This window comes from Protopterus annectens, chromosome 3.part1, assembly GCF_019279795.1.
Source record: "Protopterus annectens isolate FY-2018-M chromosome 3.part1, PAN1.0, whole genome shotgun sequence".
Taxonomy (NCBI): Eukaryota; Metazoa; Chordata; order Ceratodontiformes; family Protopteridae; genus Protopterus; species Protopterus annectens.
The window spans coordinates 1,834,677,676-1,834,702,321 of NC_056732.1; the positions used below are offsets into that span (position 1 = coordinate 1,834,677,676).

Sequence of the window (24,646 nt, forward strand, 5' to 3'; positions counted from 1 at the left end):
ATATTAAATCTCTTTTCCTTTCCTATGTCCATATTTCTTCTTCACGTGTCTCCTGATCTTGCTTTTCCTTATTCTGGTGACTCGCTCTATCATGCTGTGATGTAGTCTGTGTTAGACCTTCTACATTAAATCCTTCACTACGCCGGCACTCCATAACTTCAACTTCTATTTCTTTAACTTCTGGTTTACTAATCTTCTTTTCCACATTACATCTTTGTGATATTGATTTTTTATTGTGAAATTTTCCACATCTGGATGCTTTTGCCTGTATTTCTCTTTGAATATCTTTGAGACTGCCTTCTCTATATTAGTTAACTTGGCTTTCTCCTTTGCATAAATATTACACCATATCAAATCTCTCTTTCCTTCATATGTCCATATATTTTTTTTATATTTTTCAAATATCTCTAGGTTTTGTTGTTTATATTTTCGCACTTCCTCAGATGTTTCTTTTTCTCAACAGATCAAAGTTTCTTGATCTATATACTGTTTTTCAAAAATCTGTTGCATTAATGAAAGCAAATTCTTATTTGAAGCTTCTGACAGTTTTTCTTGCGGAAGTAATTTTCTTTCCTCTAATTTCTCTTTTAATCATTTTGTATATCTTGTGTCTGGAAATTCTGGGTTTTTAGTAACAGTAACAATACATCATTTCTTTCTAATCCTCGGTCGTCCACTCTATCATCTTTATGGCTCTTCTTTGGTCAATCAATTTTTGTGGACTTCCTACTTCCTTCTACAACAGGGGGGCCATCTTCCCCCTGGGCCTGGCCTTGCCCATTGTAGGAATGTTTCTGTATTTTGAGGATTCTACACTGTCATTTTTTCCAGTCCTGGCACCAGTGCACCTACCAGGACTGGGCACTTTTTTATCCTGGGTCTTGTGCACCCAGCTATCATTTTTTTTGTTTTTGACTTACTTCTGTTCATAGTATATGCTATATAAATACAGTCTTTATATCAGTGTCGCCTTGGTGAGATTTTGTGAAAAACAGGGTCCACCTCGCGAAGGTAATCGCCAAGATGAATTCAATTTCAGCACTACTACTCTCCTTTACTTGGTGAATTTCATCTCTCCATTAGGATCCTGTGGTGATTTACCATAGTGCTTTTGAATCTAAAACTCTTGTCACATGTGGCCGTAGAGTTTCTGCCAGTTTAATTTCTCCAAGTCTTCTTGGTTTTCAATACCATGATGGGAATAGATCCCACTCCTAACTAAAAGTATGATTAAAGTTCATGAAATTACTATTGTTTCAATCTTTGATGTTAGCCAAAAGTGCTCTTTGCAGCACCTGCAATTTGTCCAGAATTGACTCCTTCTGCAATTTACATGGAGTTACATGCATCAGTAACATATCTAAGTACGACTGTAAAGACCCATTGCTTCTACTACTGTTGGAACTGTCTGGGTATCCTTCTTCCACATTGCCCTCATTTCTGCCTGTAAATCCTGGCATTTTATGACTTTGTCTCTCTATATAAGACACTGGGTGTAGTGATCTCAATGATCAATGCTACTTTTGTCTTCTTTTCATGGACTACTATATCCGATTTTCTCACATCTGTTTTTTTTTAACTGTTGGTAATGGGTGATCCCATGTGATATAAACTTCATTTTCTAAAATACTCCTTGGCCAATTTTTTTCCAGTGCTTCTCAGCTACTTCAATATTATGTTTACACAATCCCCAATGCAACAGTCTTGTCACATTATTATGCCTTTCAGTACACAGACCTTCTGCCATTAGTGTATCTCACCCAGCAACAAGATGCGTGACTACTTCCATTTCTGTTTTACAAAACCTGCATTTCTCTGTTTCTCCCATATGTTCAATGGAATTTCTAAATGTGTAGATAATCCACTGTCCTGGGCCACCAATATTAACCTTTCATCGTTTAGTTTAAATTGACATCTCTCTAACCATTCCTGGATCTTGATCAACATAAGGTTGTTTCAAGAGTTTTCTGTACTTGCAAGTATATTTATAAATTTCCCACATTCCTTGCCTTCTCATCTGATCCTTCACCTTATAGTCTTTCTTTTATTTTTGGCACATTCAATTCCTGCCTGATTTTTATCTACTTCTGGTCTGATTTCCATTCCTGCTTGACACCGATATGCTTCTACTAAACTAAGCAAGGAAGTTATCTTAAACTTACTCTCCTCATGTTTTAAAACTTTCAGTATGTTTAGATCTTGTGAGGTCAGCAGATATATATGCAGTCCTATGATTCCAGCTCTATATATGTAATCAATTTTGAAGAGGCCCATACCTCCTTCAGAACAAGGAATATATAATATTGGTATACACTGATTTTCATATATCATTTGATAAGCATGAATCATTTTTCTTGTTTTCCTGTCTACCTGATCCAATATGTTTTTGGGCCAGTCAGTCACTCCAAAACTGTAAGTTAGGACAGGAAGAGCAAATTGGTTTATAATTTGAACTTTGTTCCTTGATTTTAGAGCTGTTTTCAGTATTAATTTTAGTCTTATTCTTTACTAAGTTTTATTCACATTTTTTTCATATTTCATTGTTGATCCTTCATCAATTCCCAGATATGTACACACTCCCTCTTGCTCAAGCTCTTTTATATCACATTCCTGTCCCATACTGATATTTTCTTGGTACTGCAGCTTTCCTGCTTTAAATGTTGCTTTTGCACGTTTATCAAGACCAAATTACATTCTTATATCTTCTGACAAAGTTTTGACCACCTGTACTTGTGCTTTTACTTCCTCATCTGATGAACTATACAGTTTATTCACAAACAAGATGAGAAGTCTTTACACTTTGTTGTTGTTATGTGGGAGCCACTGTAACCATGACTTAATCTGTTAAGTAAATAGGTTAATGGGTTAAGGGCAAGACAAAAAGCACAGTTGTGTACCTACCATAAACGTAGATGTTCGAGTGTATTCACTGTTGCAGTCATTACACTTGGGTTATCCGAAGGCAGGCGACCCGCAGTCGGCCCGAGTTCCAAAGTCCTGGTCCAGCGTCGGTTGCTGTCGCCTCTTCCCTGACGTCAGTGCGCAAGGGGTATAAAAGTTGCAGCCAACGCCATTTTCTTCAGTTTTTCTTGCCCCAGATGTCAGGTGCCCCCAGATAGGTAGGCTGAAAAGATATAAATATGCCAAACAACAATGCATAAAATACTATAAACATGTCTTACATCTACAAGCAAATACACCACATAGGTTGTACAGAGTTGAGAAGTACAGAATAGTCCCAGCAAAGAGGGGGATGGTGGGTGGGTAACCCAGACTGCAACAGTGAATACACTCAAACATCTATATTTATGGTAGGTACACAACTGTACTATGTTCATTGTGTTTCACTGTTGCAGTCATTACACTTGGGTAGAATCCCAAAGCTGAGGTTGGGTGGCTGGGTCTAGATTGGATTTGGCGAGGCTAACAAGCCCTGCAGAACTGCAGTGGCAAAGCCTGCTCTGGATTTGGAGTAGAGAGGTAAGTGGTAGTGCTTGGTAAAAGTGTGCACTGAGCTCCAGGTTGCAGCTTCTAATATGTCTTTGGTTGGTACCCCTCTGAGGAAAGCTGCTGAAGTGGCTGCTGCTCTGGTAGAATGAGGCCTAATGCCCTTAGGCACAGATATGCCATGCTGTGCATAACAGAAGCGGATGCAGTGTCCTATCCATTTGGAGACTGTCTGCTTTGTAATAGGCCTTCCTTGTGATCCTGCAGCATATGCTACAAACAGTTGCTCAGTTTTTCTGAAAACTTTTGTTTTGTCCAAGTAAAATCGTAGCTGCCTGTGTATGTCCAAAGAGTGCAGAAGTTTTTCCCCTTTATTCTAGGGATTTGGGTAGAAAGTAGGCAAATGAATGGTTTGGTTTAAAGCCACATTGGAGACCACTTTTGGCATGAATGTGGGGTTTGTTCTAAGAGAAACCCTGTCTCTATGAAAAATGAGGAAAGGTTCTACAGCCATCCATGCCTGTAACTCTGAGACTCTTCTTGCTGAAGTTATTGCTAGGAGCAGAGCAGTTTTCCATGACAGAAAGTTAAGATCAGCTGTGCTGGCTGGTTCAAATTGGGGCAGAGTTAGTTTCTCTAAAACAAAACTGAGGTCCCAAGTTGGTACTGGTGCTCTTCTAGGGGGTCTTATATTCTTTGCCCCCCTGAGGTACTGTTGTAGTAGAGGATCTGAAAACATAGGAGGATCTGCACTGTAATGAGCTGAAATGGCAGAGGCATGGATTTTAATAGATGAAAAAGATAGGCCTTTGTTCAACATCTCAGTCAAGTATTGTAAAATCTGAGGTATATTAGGAACCAGTGGGTCGAGTCCTTGTGCCTGGTTCCAAGCATAGAATCTTTTCCATTTTTCTGCACAGGATTTTCTAGTGCTGGGCCTCCTGGCTTCCAAAATTACATCCATTACAGCTTTAGAGAGAGTTGCAGTCTGAGTGGCTACATTATTCGTCATGCTGACAGGTGTAAGGTACTGAGCTGACCGTGCAGAATCTGATAGTTTTGCTGTGTCAGAAGATAAGGGATTAGAGGAAGAGGCCAAGGTTGGTCCTGAGACAGAGATTTTAGGATTGATACCAGTGCTGGCATGGCCAGTCTGGTGCAATTAGGATCATTTTTGGCCTCTCAATCTGACTTTTAGAAGTACTTTGGTGAGAAGAGGCATCAGAGGGAAGGCATAGACTGTCAGGTTTTTCCAGCTGAATGATACAGCATCCACTTTTCATGCTTGAGAGTGATAAGTCCTTGTGCAGAATGTCTGTATTTGGCAATTGTGAGGGGAGGCAAACAGATCTATGTCTGGGTGTCCCCACTCCGCTGTTATCATGTTGAACACTTGTGGATTTAGCTTCCATTCATGAGGATCCATGAGTTTTCTGCTTAGTTCGTCTGCCAGTGTATTTTTTGTTCCTGGCAGGAATTGTGCTTGCAGATGTACCTGGTAGGTCAGTGCTGTGTTCCACAAAGTCATGGCTTGTCTGCATAGGGGGTAGGAATGTGTGTCCCCTTGCTTGTTTATGTACCACATAACTGTGGTATTGTCCGTCTTTATTAGTAGTTGTCCTGGATGTATTAGGTCTTTGAAGGCTGTCAGGGCATTTTGTACAGCTAGCATCTCTTTTTGATTGATGTGAAGATGCATTTGTTCCCTGGGCCATGTGCCCTGAATACATTTTCCTGCCATATGTGCTCCCCAGGCATAATCCAATGCATCCATTGTGATTGTCTGCCTGGCTGTGGGTAAGGTGAAAGGCTGTCCCTTGTTGTGGTGACAGGCCTGGGACCACCATCGAAACTCCTGTTGTAGGCAGGGGATTAAGGTTATGATTGTCTCTAGGCTTTGGGCGGCCATGGTGTTGCAGTGGTTAGCATTGTTGCCTCACATCAAGAGGTTCTCCAGTTCGATCCTTGGCTGGGGTGCCTTCTGTGTAGAGTCTGCATGTCCTCTCTGTGGTCACGTGAGTTTCCTCCGGGTGCTCCGGTTTCCTCCCACATCCCAAAGACATGCTGCAGGTGGATTGGACACTCTAAATTGGCCCTAGGTGAGGTGTGTGTGTGAGTGTGTGTGTGTGTGTGTGTGTGTGTGTGTGTGTGTGTGTGTGTGCCTTCTGTGGAAGGTTGGGTGCTGGGCTGGCAACTCAACACTGTGAAACTCCACTGCCAATCATGAGCAGACAGGTGATCTGCTGTGGCGACCCCTAACCGGGAAAAAGCTGAAGAAGAAGAGGATTGTCTCTAGGCTATGACAATGCTGAGTCCAAACACTTTTTAGATACCATTGTAGTGTCCTCATATGCAGCTTTGCATATGGAATTAGTAGTATGCAGGATGCCATGAAACCCAGGGCCTACAGAATTTTTCTTGCAGGGAGCCGGGTCTTTTTTGCCATCATTTGAAAGTAATGAGTCAGTTGCATTTGTTTGTCTGGCGTGAGATAAGCCATCTGGGAAGATGTATTTAAGCTTGCACCCAGGAATATTATCTCTTGAGAGGGCACTAGTTTTGATTTCTTTTCGTTTACTGTGTACCCTAGGCAAATTAGTAACTTTTTTACAAACGCCAGGTGCTTTAGAAGAATGTCCTTGCTCTCTGCTTGAATAAGGCAGTCGTCCAAGTAGGGATATATTTGAATTCCTTTTTGTCTGCAAAATGCAATAACTGGAGCCAGGCATTTTGTGAAGACCCTGGGTGCAGTAGATAAGTCAAAGGGCAGTGCAGAGAATTGGTAATGCATTGAGCCTGCTATAAGTCTGAGGCATCTTCTGCACGATTGTCTGATTGGGACGTGCAGGTATGCCTCCTTGAGATCCAAAGTAACTAGCCAAGCCTCCTTGCCCAGCATGGGCAGAAGTTGTTGTAGTGTTAACATTTTGAATTTTGGAACATCCAGGAAGGTATTTAAGACTGACAGGTCCAGTATTGGTCTCCAGGCTTTGTCTTTTCTGGGTACTAAGAAAAGTTTTGAGTAAAATCCTTGTCCCTGTTCTTCTTGTGGAACTTTTTGAATAGCTCCCATTTCCATAAGAGCAGCAATCTGTTTTTGTGCCTCTGCCCATTGGTTTTGTGGCAGGTTTGGCATACCTTTTAGTTTTGGAAGCGTGTGGAAGTGGAACCTGTACCCCTGAGAAACTATATTCAGCACCCATTGGTCTTGGGTGATCATGTGCCAATTGTTTGAGAAAAGTGCTAGCTTTCCCCCTAGGGGTGCTATCAACTGGTAAGAGCTTGGCATTTGCAGAGGGAAGTCATTGTGATTGTTTCCTATAAGGTTGTGATTTGTCTTCTCCTCCTTTGGGGGCTGAAGCACCCCATTGCTTAGGTCTGTAGGAGCCTTGGGGCTGACATCTGCCTCTTGGGCGTCTGTATCTGCCTCTTTGTGGCCTGTCTGACACTGGAAAGGACCAATTTTTTGAAGGCCAGTTCCTGCTAAATCTAGATGGTTGAACCTGTAGGAAATCTTTCACCATTTGCATTGACTTTGCTTTATCTTCCATTTTCTTTAACACCTCTTCTGCCTTAACACCAAACAAAGTATCATGCTGTAGTGGTGCATCCAATAACTTTACCTTAACATGGTCAGGTAAACTTTGTTCTTTCAACCAAGCATGTCTTCGAATAACTGAGACTGTAACTGCGGCTCTACAAGAAGCCTCTAATGAATCAAAACCACATTGCAGAGTATGCTTTCCCACTTGTTCAACTGCATGCAATAATTCCTGCATTTCTTTACTGTCTGGACGTTCTGTATTTCTAACAATTGTCTGCTTTAACAGTGACATGAGATACTGTTGATATTTAAGCATGTGAAACTGACAGTTTAAAGCTCTTACAGCTAAAGTAGCAGAAGTGTAAACTTTTTTCTCCATCTGTCCAGAGCTCTGGAATCCCTATCTGAGGGGACAGGATTTTTGGCAGTGGAGGCTTTAACCCCTTTAGGACCCTGAGAAATCGTTTCTGGGTCTGCAGCGGGGTTTTTGTAAAGGAATTTATGAGAGTCAGGAACCCTGTAGTACCTGTCTGGCTTTACTGGTGCAGGGGGTAAAGAATCTGGAGACAGACTGGATTCAGTAGACATAATCTACAATATCAAGCACAGGGAGATAGCCAGGGGCCTGTGCTGAGGCAGTAAAAGGAAATCTCTGAGCCTTTTCTTGGATTCTGAGTAATCCTGGCTCTCCCAGTGGAAATGCTCCCTCATGGTGTGCAGGGTTTCCCCAAAAGAATAATCCTCAGGAGGTGAGGCTGAAGGAAGGGACTCTTCAGCATCAGAGTCCTCATAAGGAGGGAGAGAGTAGCCCTGATCAGAAGAAGAATCAGAGGAGATGGAAACTTGATCAGAGGAGTCATAATTAGTGTATTGCCCAGGCCTTTAGTCAGGAGGGGGATGGGAGCCCCTGATTAAAGTAATAAGGTCTTCTGCCATTTTTAGCATCTGTTTCTGTGGCATGGATGACTGTTCTGGAGAATGCTGCACTTGTTTCCTTGTCTTTGACTTTGTTGCTGTGGTAGTCTTAATTGTAAGTTGTGAATGTCTGAAGACACCCTCACAAGCCGGTGCCTGCTCAGCAGCTCCAGACCCATCTGATGGCATAGTTTCCGTAGGCCCAATACCTTGAGTTTCCACAGGCCTCTGGGCCTCCACGTGGCTGTCGGTTACGGCTTGTGGCTCTGAGGTAGCGGGTGTCAGGGGCTGCAAAAGCGCCTCACTGAGAACCGGCGAACCAGCGACTGGCCTAGAAGAGGCTTCATCGTAGGTTTTGGACCTCGGATGCTTGTCTCTTCCTTTGTCTTTGCGTTTTTTATATAGTCCGGTCGTCAGCTGGTCCAACGGCATTATATAGTTAAATCTTCATCCAAAGTAATGTAAAGCAAATTCAAACCGACGTTTAATAGTGCGTTTATTGATTATAGCACAACACCGACAACTAGTAACGTCGTAATCAGGGCCTAGGCAAGGAATGCAGTAAGAGTGAAAGTCCTTATGAGGTATTTGCTTCCCACAAGAAATACAATTATTAACTTTTACTGACATCGGTCTGGAGCAAGAAAAAGTTTCCCCAATGGGGTACTTAGCTTTGAAGACTTCGGTTTTGAAATTCAATTTTGAAAATCTCAGGAGTCGGCCGACCGGCACTTGTGAACTGCTTTTGCTTCGGGCACCGCGCGGCAAGAAAGACTGGAGAAAATGGCGTCGGTTGCAACTTTTATACCCCTGGTGCACTGACGTCAGGGAAGAGGCGACAGCAACCGACGCCGGACCAGGACTTTGGAACTCGGGCCAACTGCGGGTCGCCTGCTGGCGGATAACCCAAGTGTAATGACTGCAACAGTGAAACACGATGAACATCAGCAGCAGTGACAAAGAGTCACCCTGGAATATCCCCCTTTGAATTTTTATCCCTGGGAAAATAACTTGTCCTTTATCATGTCTTAGCTGCAAAGTGGTTTGCCACTGTTTCATGGTCAATGTAATGTAACTGATCAATGTAGAGTGTATCTTATATATCTGTAAGTATTCCTTTATCCATAAATGTGGTATGTTGTTAAATGCTTTGTTGTAGTCTGTAGCAGATAGTTCTGCTTTTTACAATTCTCCATTATGACTTTATTTAAAAGTAAATGATCCTTTGTTCCAAATGGCTTTCTTTTGTTACCCTTTTGTTCTATTGCAGTGATTAAGTTTTCTTTTAAATGACAATAAACTCTTCTACAATTCCAGTGTATAGCTTATACATTGTCAGAAGACAAGTTATTCGTCTATAGTTTTTAGGATATCTTGCAGGTTCACTCTAAAGGAGGACTATTATTTTTCTGTTAACCAGGTTGGTGGCTGTTCAGTATGTGCACATAAATTGTTTGTTTTTACTTGGGGCTAAATCTTCATGTAAGGATGGGTTAAATTTTCTACAGTAAATCCTTCATTTTGCAGGTAATACCTAACTTCAGTTTCTATTTCTTTAACTTACATTTTACATTATCAATCTTATTTTCTACTTTCCCCCTTTATTTTCTTATTGTTTGTACTGTAAAATTTTCCACATCTGGATGCCTTTGTCTGTATTTCTCTTCAAATATATTTGATAGTGCTCTTTTTGTATTAATTAGTTTTGCTTTTTTTTTCCATAAATATTGCGCCATAGTAAATCTTTTATTCTTTCCCATGTCCATATTTCTTCTTCAGATGTCTCCCACTCCAGCCGTTTCTAATTAATATGGGGACTTGTTGCATAACCTGTGTTAGACTTTCTACATTACATCCTTTACTTCACATGTATTCTATAACTTTAGCGTCTAATTGCTTAACTTCTACTTTACTAATCTTCTGTTTTACATTCCTCCTTTGTGAGATCATTTTTTTGTATTGTGAAATGTCCATATCAGAGTCTCTTTGCCTCTATTTATCTTCAAATATTTTGGAGCTGGGTTTTTTGCATTGATTAGTTTGGCTTTTTCCTTTGCATAAATATTGCACCATAAAGGTTGTCTCCTTCTTTTGGTGACATAGGTTTTCTCCGGGTGCTCCGGTTTCCCCCTACATCCCAAAGACATGCTGTAGGTGGATTGGACACTCTAAATTGGCCCTAGACATGAGTGTGTGCATATGTGTGCCTTCCATGGAAGGTTGGGCACCAGGCTGGCAACTCGATGCCATAAAAACTCTACTGCCAATCATGAGCGGACAGGTGATCCGCTGTGGTGACCCCTAACCATGAAAAGCCGAAAGAAGAAGAAGAACAGCTGTCTCCTTCTTTCCCATGTCCACATTTTTATACCTTTCAAAAAATCTTTAGATTTTCTTCTTTATATTTTTGTACTTCCTCAGTTGCTTCTTTTTCCAACTAGTCGAAGGTTTCTTGGTATATATAATGTTTTTCATGAATCTGTTGTATTAATGAACACAAATTTGCACTTGAAACTTTTGACAGTATTTCTTGTGCAAGTATTTTCTTTCCTATAATTTCTCTCTTAATCTTTTTGTATATATTGTATCCAGAAATTCTAGGTTTCTTGCATAATAGTAGCAATACGTAATTGTTTTATCCTCAATAGTCTACTCTGTCATCTTGACAGCTCTTTTTTGGCCTGTCAGTTTTTGTGTTTTTTGTGGTCAATGACTTTCTTCTACAATGGGGGGGTGGGTGTCATCCTCTCCCTTGGCCTGGCCTAACCCAATTGTAGGCATGTTTCCATGTCTAAAGGCTCCTATACTGTCATTTTTTTCATTCTTGGCACCAGTGCGCCTACCAGGGCATTGGGTATTTTCTTATCCTGGGACTAGTGAACCTAGTGTCTTTTAAATTTTTTAATCTATCCATGCCATACTAAGATTTCTATTCTTTTTACAAGTCTCCATTATGGCTCTTTTTAACTAAAAATGATTCTTAGTTCAATAGGAATCTCTTTTATTCCTCTTCTATTATAATGTCATAATCTAATTTTTCTCTGGATAATTATATACTCTGCTTCCATTGATTCCTATATATAGTTTATATGTTGTTGGAATATTCAAGAACTACTCTAAGGCTAATATACTGTGATTAAGTGATAACCTGGCAAAATTTCAAGCCCCCATAAACCATGAGAACACTGCTGCCTATGCAGAACAGTGTTCACAGATACCCTGTACAACATGTTAATAGGTGCATAGAGGCAGCTGTACACAACAGGAAGAAGTACAGAACCAACTCAAAAAAAACCCCTAGTGGAATCACAAAATCAATAGACTGTTTAATAGAAGGAAGAAAATCATGGCAAAAATTGGGAGGTGCAACACCCAGCAGAATAAAAGCACCCTCATCAAACTAAACAAACAACTCAGAGGTCAAATAAAGTCTATCAAAGCCAAATCTGAGGCAAGTTTGGCTTCCCAGGCCAAGGTCAGCCACAAAGCATTCTTTAGCTATGTCCGCAACCTCAAAGGCAATACGCAATTGCGTGCAGAGCTCAATGTAAATGGAGCCACCTATACTGAGCCAGAAGATATAGCAAACCTCCTGGCTGATAAATTCAGCTCCAACTTTACCCCTCTCTCCCGCTCAACCTTCCCTCAGGAAATACCACTAAATATAATCCCCCCTACTATCACTAGGGAACAGGTCATTAATGCTCTCTCTAAGACCAAGAATACTGCATCAATGGGCCCAGACAGTATCCCAGGATGCCTTCTAAATAGCATGAAACATGATGCGTCAGGGCCTCTGGAATTACTATTTAACTGTAGCCTCCAAACAGGCTACATGCCTCATGAATGTAGAACAGCAACAGTCATCCCTCTGCACAAAGGTGGGACATCTACAAACACTGGAAACTACAGACCCATAAGTCTCACTAGTCTTATATGTAAAGCCAATGGAAATAATTATCATGGAAATGATCAATACAGATATCATAAATGTCCAGACACTGGACCCAACCCAGTTTGGTTTCATCAAGGGCAGATCATACTTACTCAACCTGGTGGACTTCTTTGAGAAGGTAACCAAAGCAATGGATGTGTCAAAAATGGTTCACACTGTCTACCTTGACCTGGCCAAAGCATTTGACACAATAACCCACTTGGGCATTGTTGATAAACTCAAGAGGTTAGGTACAAACTCGTATGTCACCTGGTGGATAGCCAACTGGCTCACAGGCAGGACCCAGGAAGTTAGAATTGGGGAGGGGGAATTCACCTCTACAAAGAGGCCAGTAACAAGTAGAGTCCATCAGGGATCAGTCCTTGGACTGGTCCTTTTTGGCATTTACTTCTCTGAAGTCAAGGCCAATGTCCGTGGTCTCTGGCTGACTAAATTTGCAGATGATTGCAAATTAGGAGCCATCATACTGACACAAATGTTCACCAGGAGGGACTGGCACAGACAAGCAAGTGGTGTCAGAGCCTTGGAGTAAAACTAAATGCCAAGAAATGCATACTAGTATCATTTGGGAAGTCATCCACCCCTGGTAACCATCATATTGACAACACATCCTTTAGAGTTGACCCAGTAGTCAGGGACTTAGGGACACACATAGATAGTAATCTAGCATTTGACCACCACGTGTCTACAGTAGTGAGGAAATCATTCTATGCTGCACAACGTCTAAACAAAGGTATGGCATCTAAGTCCAGGAAAGTCATTGTTCCACTGTATTCAGCATTCATCAGACTTATCATTGAGTACAATGCCCCATTTGGTATGTACCTAACCAGGCATATCCAACAACTGGAATGTCCTCACTAAAAGAATAAAGGGCATAAGTAAAATGTCCTATGCAGACCACCTCAAGGCCCTATCCCTGTATTCTGCCTCCTACAGACTTTTGAGGCGAGATCTATGCCTGGCATACAGAGCATTGTCAGACCCCACCCTAATGGACCTCCTTGCATATCCTTGATGGGCGGTGCAGTGGTGCAGTGGTTAATGCTGTCACCTCACAGCAAGAGGTTCTCTGGTTCGATTCTCAGCTGGGGTGCCTTCTGTGTGGAGTTTGCATGTTCTCCCTGCGTTCGCGTGGGTTTCCTCCGGGTACTCCGGTTTCCTCCCACATTTTAAAGACATGCTTCTGGAGCATTTCTCCCTGGGCCTCCGCTGAAAACAGGATCTGTGGAACCTAGTCGGACTTTCCCAGTCAACAAAATGTTAAATAAAAAATATCCACAAAACAAACAGCACCAGAATTACCCATTTTAAAGACGTAATCTTTGCCTGTGATATAAATAGGACCTGCTGGAGAGACAGGTATGTATCCCAGAGACTACCCCATTCATATAAAGCAGAGTTCCTCACTAACCCAATTCCAGTACAACTTGGACAATTGGATGGGGAGCAGGAAATTCTTTGCTGTTTTGACACTTATGTCTCTAATGGACACAGGTAACCTGTAAATGGTTTATCTACCAGGGCCCTAGCTTGTAAATGTTTCATCTCCCACACCCCTGCTTACATTTATCAATTGTATCATAATTTGTCAGAGAGCTGGGATGCATGGCTAGGATTAAAAAGGCCCTTGTGGTCGTTAACCTAGTAAACACCTATGAACCTAAGACAAGTTATTGGATAATAGTTCTTAGGGTAATTTACATGTGCACTTTGAAGTATGACACGTTTTTCCCCCTGCTGTTATCCAGACTGCTGTCAGTAATTTCAAGGTGCATATACAGGTAGATTTTTACTCAACATTAAATCATGATGCAAAGATGTTAATACTTTAAACCAAATGTTGGGTACAGTGAGTGCGCCTCATGGTTTTCAGTTGGAACCCTTTCTTAACTTTAGTTGAGTAACAGAATTCATTCCAATTTACAACCTCTGTATTAGAGTTTCTTACTTTTTTGCCCACTGTGGATGCTCTGATGCCTTTTCAAAGCACTTGTCTGTCTGAAGGACTTGTCACACATGGTACATTTATAGGGTTTCTGACCAGTGTGAATTCTCTGGTGATTTACCATAGTGCTCTTGCATCTAAAACTCTTGTCACACATGGTACATTTGTAGGATTTCTGCCCCGTGTGGATACGCTGATGACACTTCATACTGTACTTTTGCCTAAAACTTTTGTCACACATGGTACATTTATAGGGCTTCTCTCCAGTGTGTATATGCTGGTGTTTTACCATGTTACCCTTCTGTGTAAACATCTTGTCACACATGGTGCACTTATAGGGTTTCTTCCCCGTGTGTGTATTCTGATGCCTATACATATTACTCTTCTGTCTAAAACACTTACCACATGTGACACATTTGTAGTTTTTCTGTCCAGTGTGGGTACTCTGATGACTTACCAATTGATTTTTCTGTACAAAACTCTTGTCACACACGGTGCATTTATAGGGTTTCTGCCCTGTGTGGATAAACTGATGCACTGCCAGCCTTCTTTTATCCACAAAGCCCTTGTGACATGTGGCACATTTATAAGGTTTCAGACCAGTGTGGACTGAATGATGATTTACCATAGCACTTTTGTCTCTAAAAGTCTTGTCACACATTGAACATTTGTGGGGTTTCTGCCCAGTATGGATATACTGATGTTTTACAAACAGATTCTTCCATGTAAAGACTTTGTGACATGTGGTACATTTATAGGGTTTTTGCCCAGTGTGGATCCTCTGATGACATATCGCACTACTTTTGTATTCAAAACTCTTGCCACACACATTGCATTTATAAGATTTCTGTCCTGCGTGGATTGACTGATGATTTTTCATAGTGCTTTTGCACCTAAAACTCTTGTCACACATGGTGCATTTGTAGGGTTTGTGCCCCGTGTGGATATGCTGATGAAGTATCATAGTACTCTTCCGTGTAAACCTCTTGTCACACACACTACACTTGTATGGCTTCTGTCCACTGTGAGTCCTTTGATGAGATAACATATGACTCCTTTGTGTAAAACTCTTGTCACATACGGTACATTTGTAGGGCTTCTGACCAGTATGAATTAGCATATGCACTGTTAAAGTCTTTCTACCTGTAAACTTCTTACCACATGTGACACATTTGCAAAGCTTCTCTTTATTGCATATCTGCTCAGGTAATGCCATTGTATTATTTTGTGTTTTCCCATTGTGACTTAATTGATCAGTTAAATTATTACCATTGGATGTTACACTATTTTTGTGATTATGCTGACTGCATGTCACTTCCCTGCAAGTTTGGAGATGGATTTCTAGCATGTCTTTTTTGATAAATCGACCATTACTTTCCTTAGAGTAATGTCTGGTTTCAGAATAAACTGCATCTTGCCTTGTGATTAACATCTTATCTGAGAGAGCTTTGTTAAATTCAGCATCCCGGGATTTCTCATGAAATGACTGTAGACTCTGGATCTCAGAGAAATCGCCATCCCTGTTGACTTAAAAAAAAAAGACAACAATGTGAAAGAACATAATATTTTTTTACTAAGAGGCGTACATTCTAAACTCTATATCACTGTATCCTTGCACAAAGACGTTTGTTAAAATGTCTAACTGTAGTAAACAAACAATGGACTGTTGTTACAAAAAAATACAATAATGAATGTCACAAAAACTCTACCCACACATTATACTTTACAGGTTCTTCTAAATACATTTAAGAATTCTAGATGGGTGTCTGATTTTCTTATTTCTGCAAATGAGTTTCCAAGAGTTCATCAGGTGCACTTGCCATCTTAATGTTCCTTAAAAAATAAATTCCTAATATTTAGCCCCAGCTTCATTAAAGGGCATCATGGGTGTTCTTGGACACAAAACTCTACCCGGGAACCAGTGAAAAGCCTGTATAATTATAGTTATAACAAGAGAAAATAGTATTAGTTTAAATTTGAAAAGTACTAAACTCCACTACTTTCTAATAGAGTGGATTTAATCATGTAAAATTCTCTATAACGCTAAAGATCACTATTATAACGGTATAAATATCCAGTTCCACTTGACATATTTAGGAGTTAGTAGGTATTAAACAACTAGACTGCATGCCTTAATTTTGCCACAACATGCACTCTGCCTCTGATGGAATAGTAAGAATGCTTGTCCATAGGTTCACACGTTCATACTTATATACTAGGCTACTGACCACTAGGGAAGCCTAGCTTTGCAATCCATCACAGCTGTGTCCTTATGTATCATGGGCATTTATTAGGAAGGGGTATGTTAGGAAGTTTATAGAGGTTATGTGGGGGTATGTTAGTTTGGACATTACTGTCTGCCTCTGCCTATCACAGACATTTAATATTTGCATATTTTTGAGTTGAATAATTTTATGAATAAACTATATTTTGTGAGAAACACTAATATTTTATATATGGCAAATGTTCGATATGGACCAAAAACAATTTTAAAGAATAGGGCAAAGACTTAACTATTTATTCAACAAAAGTAATAAAACTTAAGATTCAAAAAAGAGACAAAACATCTTTAGATTTGGTAAATTTTCTAAATACAAAATACCAAAAAAAATATTAGAACACAAAGAGGAAAGTATAGTTAAAAAAATGAAAGTTACCTCACATATTAATTCCTTAAAGTTAGACAAATTAGCTAACACAACCAATTTGTTAAATTGAGCAAATTACACTGACCTGAATGTATTAAATGCCCTGAAAGAAGCAGAAAAGTAACAGGTATAGAAGAAGTATTACGAGCATTTAGAAAAAAGTATAGAAAATGTAACAAAATTAATTCAATACAAGCAGATATTAACAAGTACATTAAATAAAAATGTAATGAATACAGTAATTATGTATTAGAAGAATAAACTGATAATAAATAAGTTGTATAACAAATGAAAAAAAATTTAAAAGCATGAGGCATTTGGGTCCCTATCAGTTCATCGAATGGCATTTTCAGTGCAATTACATTGAACATGCTATTCATTGAACTGTTCATACTCAGATCGCAGTACAGTGAGGATGGGGAAATTTGCCCTTTCCCCACTGTAGTGTGATCTCGGAGTTGGTATATACAATTAGAGGGGAATTCGATGAATGACATTTCTGATGAAATACATTTGTTGAAGTAACGCTTCGATAAACTGATAGAGACCTGTGGCATTTTGCATTGACTGGATAATACCTGAGATTTGTAAAATATCCCTAGTAAAGTAATTCAGTGATCACTTAAGGCACATAAAACATTAAAGTTAATTATAATACACCTGTCTAGTGGAAATACTCATTAACTACCTCCATAGTAAAACAAAACAAACATGCAGATGAGCATTTATCTCACTGATCAATAACTTTATTAAATGCAGATTATAAAACATCTGTCTCAATATTTACAATCTTAATAATAAAGCAATACTTACCACAATGAATAGACAATGATCAAAATGGTTTTATTAAGAGACAAACCCAAGGCATTACGAAAACATACATTTCTTATTGACTATTCAGATAATACTGATGAAGAACCAGCACTATTTAGTTTAAATATTATAAAATTTTCAATGCAATTAATTGGGTTATTTATTTATTTATGGCATTAGATATAAATGGATTCTCTGAAACAGCTATGACTCTATTGCAAATGTTGTTATAAAGACAATAAAACATATTAAAATTGGTCCCCCTGACTTCAGGAATAACAGAGCATCAAGAAAAGCACTGTCCACTATCACATACACTATTTCCTTTGTAAGAAACACTGGGAAGTGTAAGAAATAATTTTCAAATTAAAGGTCTTCAGATAATTATCATTCAAAATGTTGTAAGTTGCAGTTTGTTTTGTTTTACGTTTTCTATTCCATTTTAATTCTAAGAGGTCTTTGCTAGGGTCACTTAGAAAAGTTAGCAAATAATTCCTTTTCAGACAGTGAATAACAGCAGCTAATTAGTGGGAGTAGCTGAGAACTAGCATTCCTCATTTAGCTTGAATTATTTGGAGGTATCTCTATTAAGCTAGAGTGCCTGTTTGGCTTGCTTGTACTTTGCCTGAATATTGCTGATCTCTGTCTGGATTTTATTTTTCTCACCCACCCACTCTCCTAACTGTTGTATTCTTAAACTTGGTGGCTTTTGAATTGCTTGCCTCCGCTATAAATCTGATTTGGGACACTCATTCTAGTCCCATCTCATCAGTTCATTCTACTGAGTACAAAGAGATCAGTTGGGAAGACCCACCCCTTAGTTTCTTAACCTTGAAGTATCTTCTGTTTCCTCCCTTCCTAGTTCCCACTCAACATAAAAAAAATTGTACTTTATTCAGCTGCTTTTACTGTATTTGTGTTTCTTCTTAAAGTGTTCATTTGCATTTATTCTGATGCATTTGTTACTGCTTGTTAGTCACGTGATTAAATTGTAACTGTTATCCTAAACCTTTTACTTTTGTTTAACAACATGAGCTTCAGGCTAGTTATTTTACATTAGGAAGGTTTGTGGTCTACACCCTTGTGGGAGGAGAGGGTAACCTCTGCCCTTTTGGTCTGGGAATTGCTGGTGAAGGCTTATTGTGGTTGTTGTTCTAAGTGTCTTTGTTCTGGTTTAAGCACATGGGTTCCAAGCCAGTTATTTTGCATTGCAAAGATTTGTGGTTGAAACTATTCTGGCAAGAGAGGATAGCCTACACCCTTCTAAGATGGCAATTGCTGGTTGAAGGTGTATTGTGTTTGTTATTCTGAAAGTGTCTTAGTTCTGGTTTAAGCACTTGGGCTCCAAACCAGTTATTTTTCTAAGCTGGGAATTGCTGGTGAAGGCTTGTTGTGCCTGTTATTCTAAATGTCTTTGTTCTGGTTTAAGCACTTAGGTTCCAGACGAGTTATTTCACACTAGGAAGATTTGTGGTCTACACTCATGTGGGAGTATTCTACTGAACTACTGCTTTATTTAAACTGTTGTTTGCTGTTGTGACTGAGATTTTCTGCACTTTGGATTTCTAGTACTTCTGCATTTTATAGCATAGGCTAGATTTAGGCTTGCTGAATCTAGACTGTTTGGTATAATTTCAGCAATAAAACCAGCCATCTCACATTAAGAAGGCCCCCTTGTACCCTTGTGGCAGAAGTGTGCAGCCAAGGACCAATGTGAGTTGTGGACTGCTGGAATAAGTCTCAGTCTTGGGCTTTCCCTTTGGTTAATTTAGAGGTTAGCAACAAGCAACCAATCTCCTGTGTTATCTGAAGCATCCACTGCCTCCTACTGAAAAATGAGTATCATTTTTACTTGATCTGCACTTCTTGCACTGTATTCTACTGTGTGCTGTTATTTTTGAATATTATTTTACTGCATTTTTGCTGTTTCCTGCACTTTTAGTCTAACATAGACTTGGTTCAGATTTGCTGGACCCAGTCTATTTTTACAGTTTCTGAGCACTAATCCAGCTTTCCTCCCACAAATGAGGGCCTCCCCCTACAACCTCGTGAGAGTAGAGGATGTAGCTAAGGACGTATCTGAGTGGTGATTGTTGGCCCAGGGCCCAGTCTAGTGTGCTACTCTTGGTTAGAGTGTTTGAAATCAGTTTAATTTTGTTTACCAGAGCTGCACAGAGGTTAGCAACAACAAATCAATCTCCTGAGTTATCTGAAGCACCCACTGCCTGCTACTGAAAAATAAGTATCATTTTTACTTGATATGCACTTCTTGCATTGTATTGTACTGTGTGTTTGAAATCAGTTTAATTTTGTTGCTATTTGTTGCCAACATTAACTTGGGCTTGTGTGGTGTGCATCACTCACATTACTGCACTATGGAGGATACCACTGGTGGTTATAGATGCAAACTGTTAGATGGATAATCATCCCATAGTCAACTGCTTGTGCTCCACTGGAGGTTTCTCGCTTTGCTGCCAGGTTAGACACTTAGTAGAGCCTCTGAAGTTCCTCCATACATCTTAGCCATTAAGCCCCTAACAGTTTCAAACTGTTTTTTGTCCCTCAGCCACACCTGGTCCATCTAGCCCCTACCTGTTACTGACCGCAGTATTTCACCTAGCATCATGAATGGACAATTGCCCACCATTTCTCCAGGCAACCTGATTGACATGGGCATCCTAAGTCAAGGTAACAATTGTCTCATGTAAACTGACAACCACTTCCCCTAATTCACACAAATTCAATATGTGAGACATGCATCTATATTAATAATCTAGACTCTAGGCTCTCTCACTCATAAATCAGTTTATCAGATACGATAAACAGGTTGTCAGCTCACACACATCACCTCCTGCAACAACTATGTATACAACACCTAAAGCTAAATATGCAGAACTTCTCACAAGATGCCTACCTAAAGATCAGAGACATCCCAAACATAGACACACTTCACTTAATACATTCCCAGCAAATCACAATACACATACAAATGCATACACCAGTGTCTCACCAAACATGCCCTTAAGGCAAAACACAAAATAAAATGTTTTAGTCAAAGGTGACTCCATTGTGAGGCACACAGATCTCCCACTCACCAGGTTGGATAAGGGAAAGGTCAGCTGTCTGTCAAGTGCCAGGATCTGCCACATCACAAATGCACTCAAGTCTCTCAACAACAAGCACTGTTATGACTCTGTCATAGTCCATGTTGGTGTGAACGACTTGAGACATACCTCATTGGACTATATGAAGAAAGACATGACTGAGCTCTTGGATTATGTGTCCCAGGTGGGTATGTCCTTAGCCTTAAGTGCCATTCTACCTTCACCTAGGTTCATGCCTCAATACAGACAAAAAATGATTGAATTCAACAATTGGCTTAGTTTCTGGTGTCATTCTAAGGGGAACCAGTACCTGTCAGCCTAGCATGATGTGATTGATAGACCATGATGCTTTGCCAGAGATGGTCTCCACCAGTCACCTCTGGGCTTTCAGCTACTGGCTAAGGCCCTTGCATCCTCAAAGTGCCTTTTTTAGGCAATGTCACAAAAACAAAATTCCCCGACATAAAAATATACTCAAAAAACAACATTAATGTTATGCTGCTAAATGCTAGGAGTCTAAATCTGAAACTGCACTTACTGGAAACACTTCTCATTTGGATGATGCAGACATCTATGCAATCACAGAGACCTACTTCAAGGCCATGCAGAGCATCCTGGCCATACTAAGATATAATGCCTTCCACATGTTCAGATCACAAAACGAACACATGAAAACTAAAGGAGAAGGATTATCAATATTCATCAAAGATGAATACACCTCCAGACTGGTTAAACAGAATGATTCCCTCAAGTTACTCCATGTTCAAATAACTATAGGAAAGACCCCTCTCCAAGTTATCACCAGCTATAGATCCTCCTCCATGAACCATGAAATCCGTATGCCTACTTGGATGTACTTGTGTCACTCAAAATACAAAAGAGAAGCAGGAACTCCTGCAGGCAAAGGTCGAACAAATCCACAACAAAGTATAATCCAAAAAAAAGACTTTGACCACCACAGCAAAAAGCAGTGTCTTGTATTAAGGTCTGAGGAAGCAGTGTTTTGCAAAAGTGCTTACCTTTTTGTTATTAAAATTCTTGTTTTATTTCTACTTTAGTTTGTTTTTATTATATTGCTTCTTGCTGCTCACTCAAAATACAACCAAACACCCTGGTTATGGGTGAATTGATTAGGTAAATAATATGTGTACAAACACACTCGCCTTGGAGCAGATAGTTCGCACCCCCACAAGTGGCCCAAACATTCTAGACTTAGTACTCACCAACATGGCAGAACAGTGCACCACCATAAGTGTGTGGCCCTTCCTGGTGAAGTCTGATCATAAATCAGTCTCTTTTGAGGTAACAATAGCATCAGACCCCCCCACCCCAGGAGAAATTAGGCTAAAAAACTTCTCCAAAGCTAACTACAGCCTCTTACGAGAAGGCATTAATAGCTTCAAAGCTCCTATCCCTACTGACGCCAAGGATACCTATACTGGGATATACACCAATGGATTGTATAAATATCTATACAATTGTATTGATCAGCCATTCCTGATAAGACCAAAGCAAGATCTGCAAGAAAAATCAAGCCTGCCTGGTGGACATCCGCCATAAACAGGTTATATAATAAGAGAAAGAAACTGCTGTCCAAGAGCAAGAAGGAACAATCCCAGAATTGGAAGCACATCATTCTCAGTTTGAAAAAGCAAATATGAGATCTTGTAAAGTTCTCTAAAGCTAACTATGAATCTAGATTAGCATCACTAGCTAAGAATAACCATAAGACATTCTTCAGCTACATCTGAAACCTTAAACAAAAATCCCAGATTTGTGCTGAACTTGTAATGAATGCTACCACATATACTGAGCCAGTGGAAATAGCCAATCTGCCAGCAGACAGGTTCAGTGAAAACTTCTTCCTATCTCCTCCACATATACTCCAAAAGATTCCTACCACTTATTCTCTACCTAGTATCTCTAAAGAGCAGGTCTTAACTGCTCTCTCCAAGGCCAAAAACACAGCCTCCATGGGATCTGATGACATCCCAGGCTGGGTTCTCAAAGGTTTAAACCAGGAGTTAGCAGCACCATTGGGTGCTCTTTTCAACCAAAGCCTAAGCACTGGTTTTGCCCCTGCTGAATGGAAAACAGCTACTCTCATCCTCTTGCACAAAGTGGGTGCATCCACCAACCCTGGGAACTATAGACCCATTAGCCTAACCAGTCTTATCTGCAAGGCCATGGAGAGAATCATCATGGACCTTATCAACAAGGTTATAGGAAACCTCCAAAAACTTGATCTGACCCAGTTTGGCTTTCTTAAGATTATACAAAGCTTTAATAAAGTGAATAGATTTTTTCTTTACATTTGGGGATAGATTTTTTTTTCTTAATAGAATGATTACTTTGCCAAAAATATATTTTATAAAAACTATGGTTTTGTCTCCTGCTAAAACACAAATAAATAAAACTGATAAATTATTAATAACATTTTAATGATAAACCTAATAAACCTAGGACAGATTTTGAGACTCATATTAGAGTTTTTTCTTTCTTTCTATTCAGGGCCTGTGGTCACTACATCTGACCTCAATATTGCAGGAGCTCTGGTACAAGTCCCTACACCTACAAGTTTACAAGTTTACTGAGAATTCGGTCATTGTTTAATGTAAGCATATTTATCATGATGAACCTTGTTGAGTACTAACTTTAATCAGTTGCATACATGCATGCTCTGTGATTCAAAGTCTCTTTGAAATAGACTGTGCACTCTACGGTCCTCTTAATAAGTTGCCCACTGTCCCCTTTAGCTTGACCAGTAGACTATACTACATATGCCAGTTATTTAGTCTCAGGAAATGAGACACAACCTGTTTTACATGCATCCCTTTGTGAATTGCTTTGTTCTGGCTATAAACTGATCGCGCTCGGTTATATATTGACCTAAGGGTGGGAAGCCCACTCTGCTCAGTTTCACTATGTTCGGCTGCACTTTGCTCCCTTATTCTGTCCTCAATTCCCACCCACCCCTTTTTACTCTATTATTATACTTCCTACATACACATTTCACTTATGGCTCTTATTCCAAAACCCTTCTCAAATGATACAACAACTTCTATACACATACTTCTGTTTCTTCTTTCCTACTTCCCTGTCTATTTAATTTTAGCTCCAGTTCCAACTATCCTTTTCCCTCCCACACTGCTTCTGCACTATAGCTATTTATAATAACAACCCTCATAGGTTCATAGGATGATAACTAGGCTATTGGCCTCCTGGAGGCCCTTATAAGCCTTGCCAAGAATTTCAAGCATGTTCCCACAAAGTCAGCACCTGTTTTCCCTGTCCAGCAAGGACACAGGTGGGATCCCAGGGGTATATTTTCTGTTCCCATCCAGTCGTCCAGGTTCCTCTTAAAGAGGACTAGTGAGGTACTCTGCTTGACATGGACAGGAAGTCTATTCCACAGACGGGGGAGTCATTGGGACACAAATTTATCCTGCCAACAAGTTCTAATAATGTCACAGACAAAGTTGAGACCTTGCGTGTGGGTTGCACAAGTGGAGTTTGACTTACAGATATGCAGCAACTCCATCAAGGCTGAGTCTGAGATGGCCTTGTATGCCAGACACAGGTCAGCTCTGAGCAGTCTGTATGAGACTGAGTAGAGGGACAGGGCTTTTAGCCTATCTGTATAGGATAGGTGTTTGAGACCCTGGATTTTCCTAGTCAGGAACCTCTGTGTTCTCTCCAACTACTGCATATGCTTGGCAAGGTACATGCCGAAGGGGGCACTGTACTCTTTAATGGGTCTGATAAGGGAGGAGTACAGAGATGTTATGACCTCCTTGTTCCTGAATGAAATACCTTTAGTCATGAGGTGGGTCATGTAGAAAGTCTTCCATACAATGGAGGCAACATGGTGGTCAAAAGTCAGGTTGCTATCAACCTGCATGCCCAAGTCCTTCACAAATGATTGCAAGCTTAGTATGTTGTTACTAATGTGATAATTAGTGGGGACACCATTTTCCCAAAGGGGATAATGATGCATTTCTTGGCATTCAGTTTGAGGCAATGCTTCTGGCACCAGTCATTAATTTGGTTAAGGCCCTCCTGGAGGATGTTCACATCACTAGGGGAATTTATGACAGTGCCCAGCTTGTAGTCATCTGCAAACTTGGTCAGCCACAGCCCACTGTTTTTGGTTTGCACCTCAGAAAAGTATATCCGAAACAGTAGAGGCCCCAAGACCGATCCTTGTGGTACGCCACTTGCTACGGGTCTACTACTAGAGGAGGCTTCACCTTTTTTGACTGAGTGGGTTCT

The 24,646-nt window shown here is 40.1% G+C and overlaps 2 protein-coding genes across 2 annotated transcripts in view; both read right to left on the reverse strand.

Moving 5' to 3' along the window:
* Positions 1-13,402: 13,402 nt before the first annotated feature.
* Positions 13,403-14,982, reverse strand: LOC122798728 (zinc finger protein 271-like). Its single transcript, XM_044067828.1, has one exon. It carries the CDS (start codon positions 14,927-14,929, stop codon positions 13,799-13,801), a length of 1,131 nt encoding a protein of 376 aa, XP_043923763.1. The 5' UTR covers positions 14,930-14,982; the 3' UTR covers positions 13,403-13,798.
* LOC122797899 (zinc finger protein 81-like) overlaps positions 14,949-24,646 on the reverse strand; it is a 275,414-nt gene continuing 265,716 nt past the window's right edge. Inside the window, exons 4-5 of the mRNA XM_044066417.1 lie at positions 14,991-15,336; positions 14,949-14,952 (exon numbers count right to left, since the gene is read on the reverse strand). Coding sequence (XP_043922352.1) covers positions 14,949-14,952; positions 14,991-15,336 — 350 coding nt within the window. The remainder of the gene's footprint in view (positions 14,953-14,990; positions 15,337-24,646) is intronic.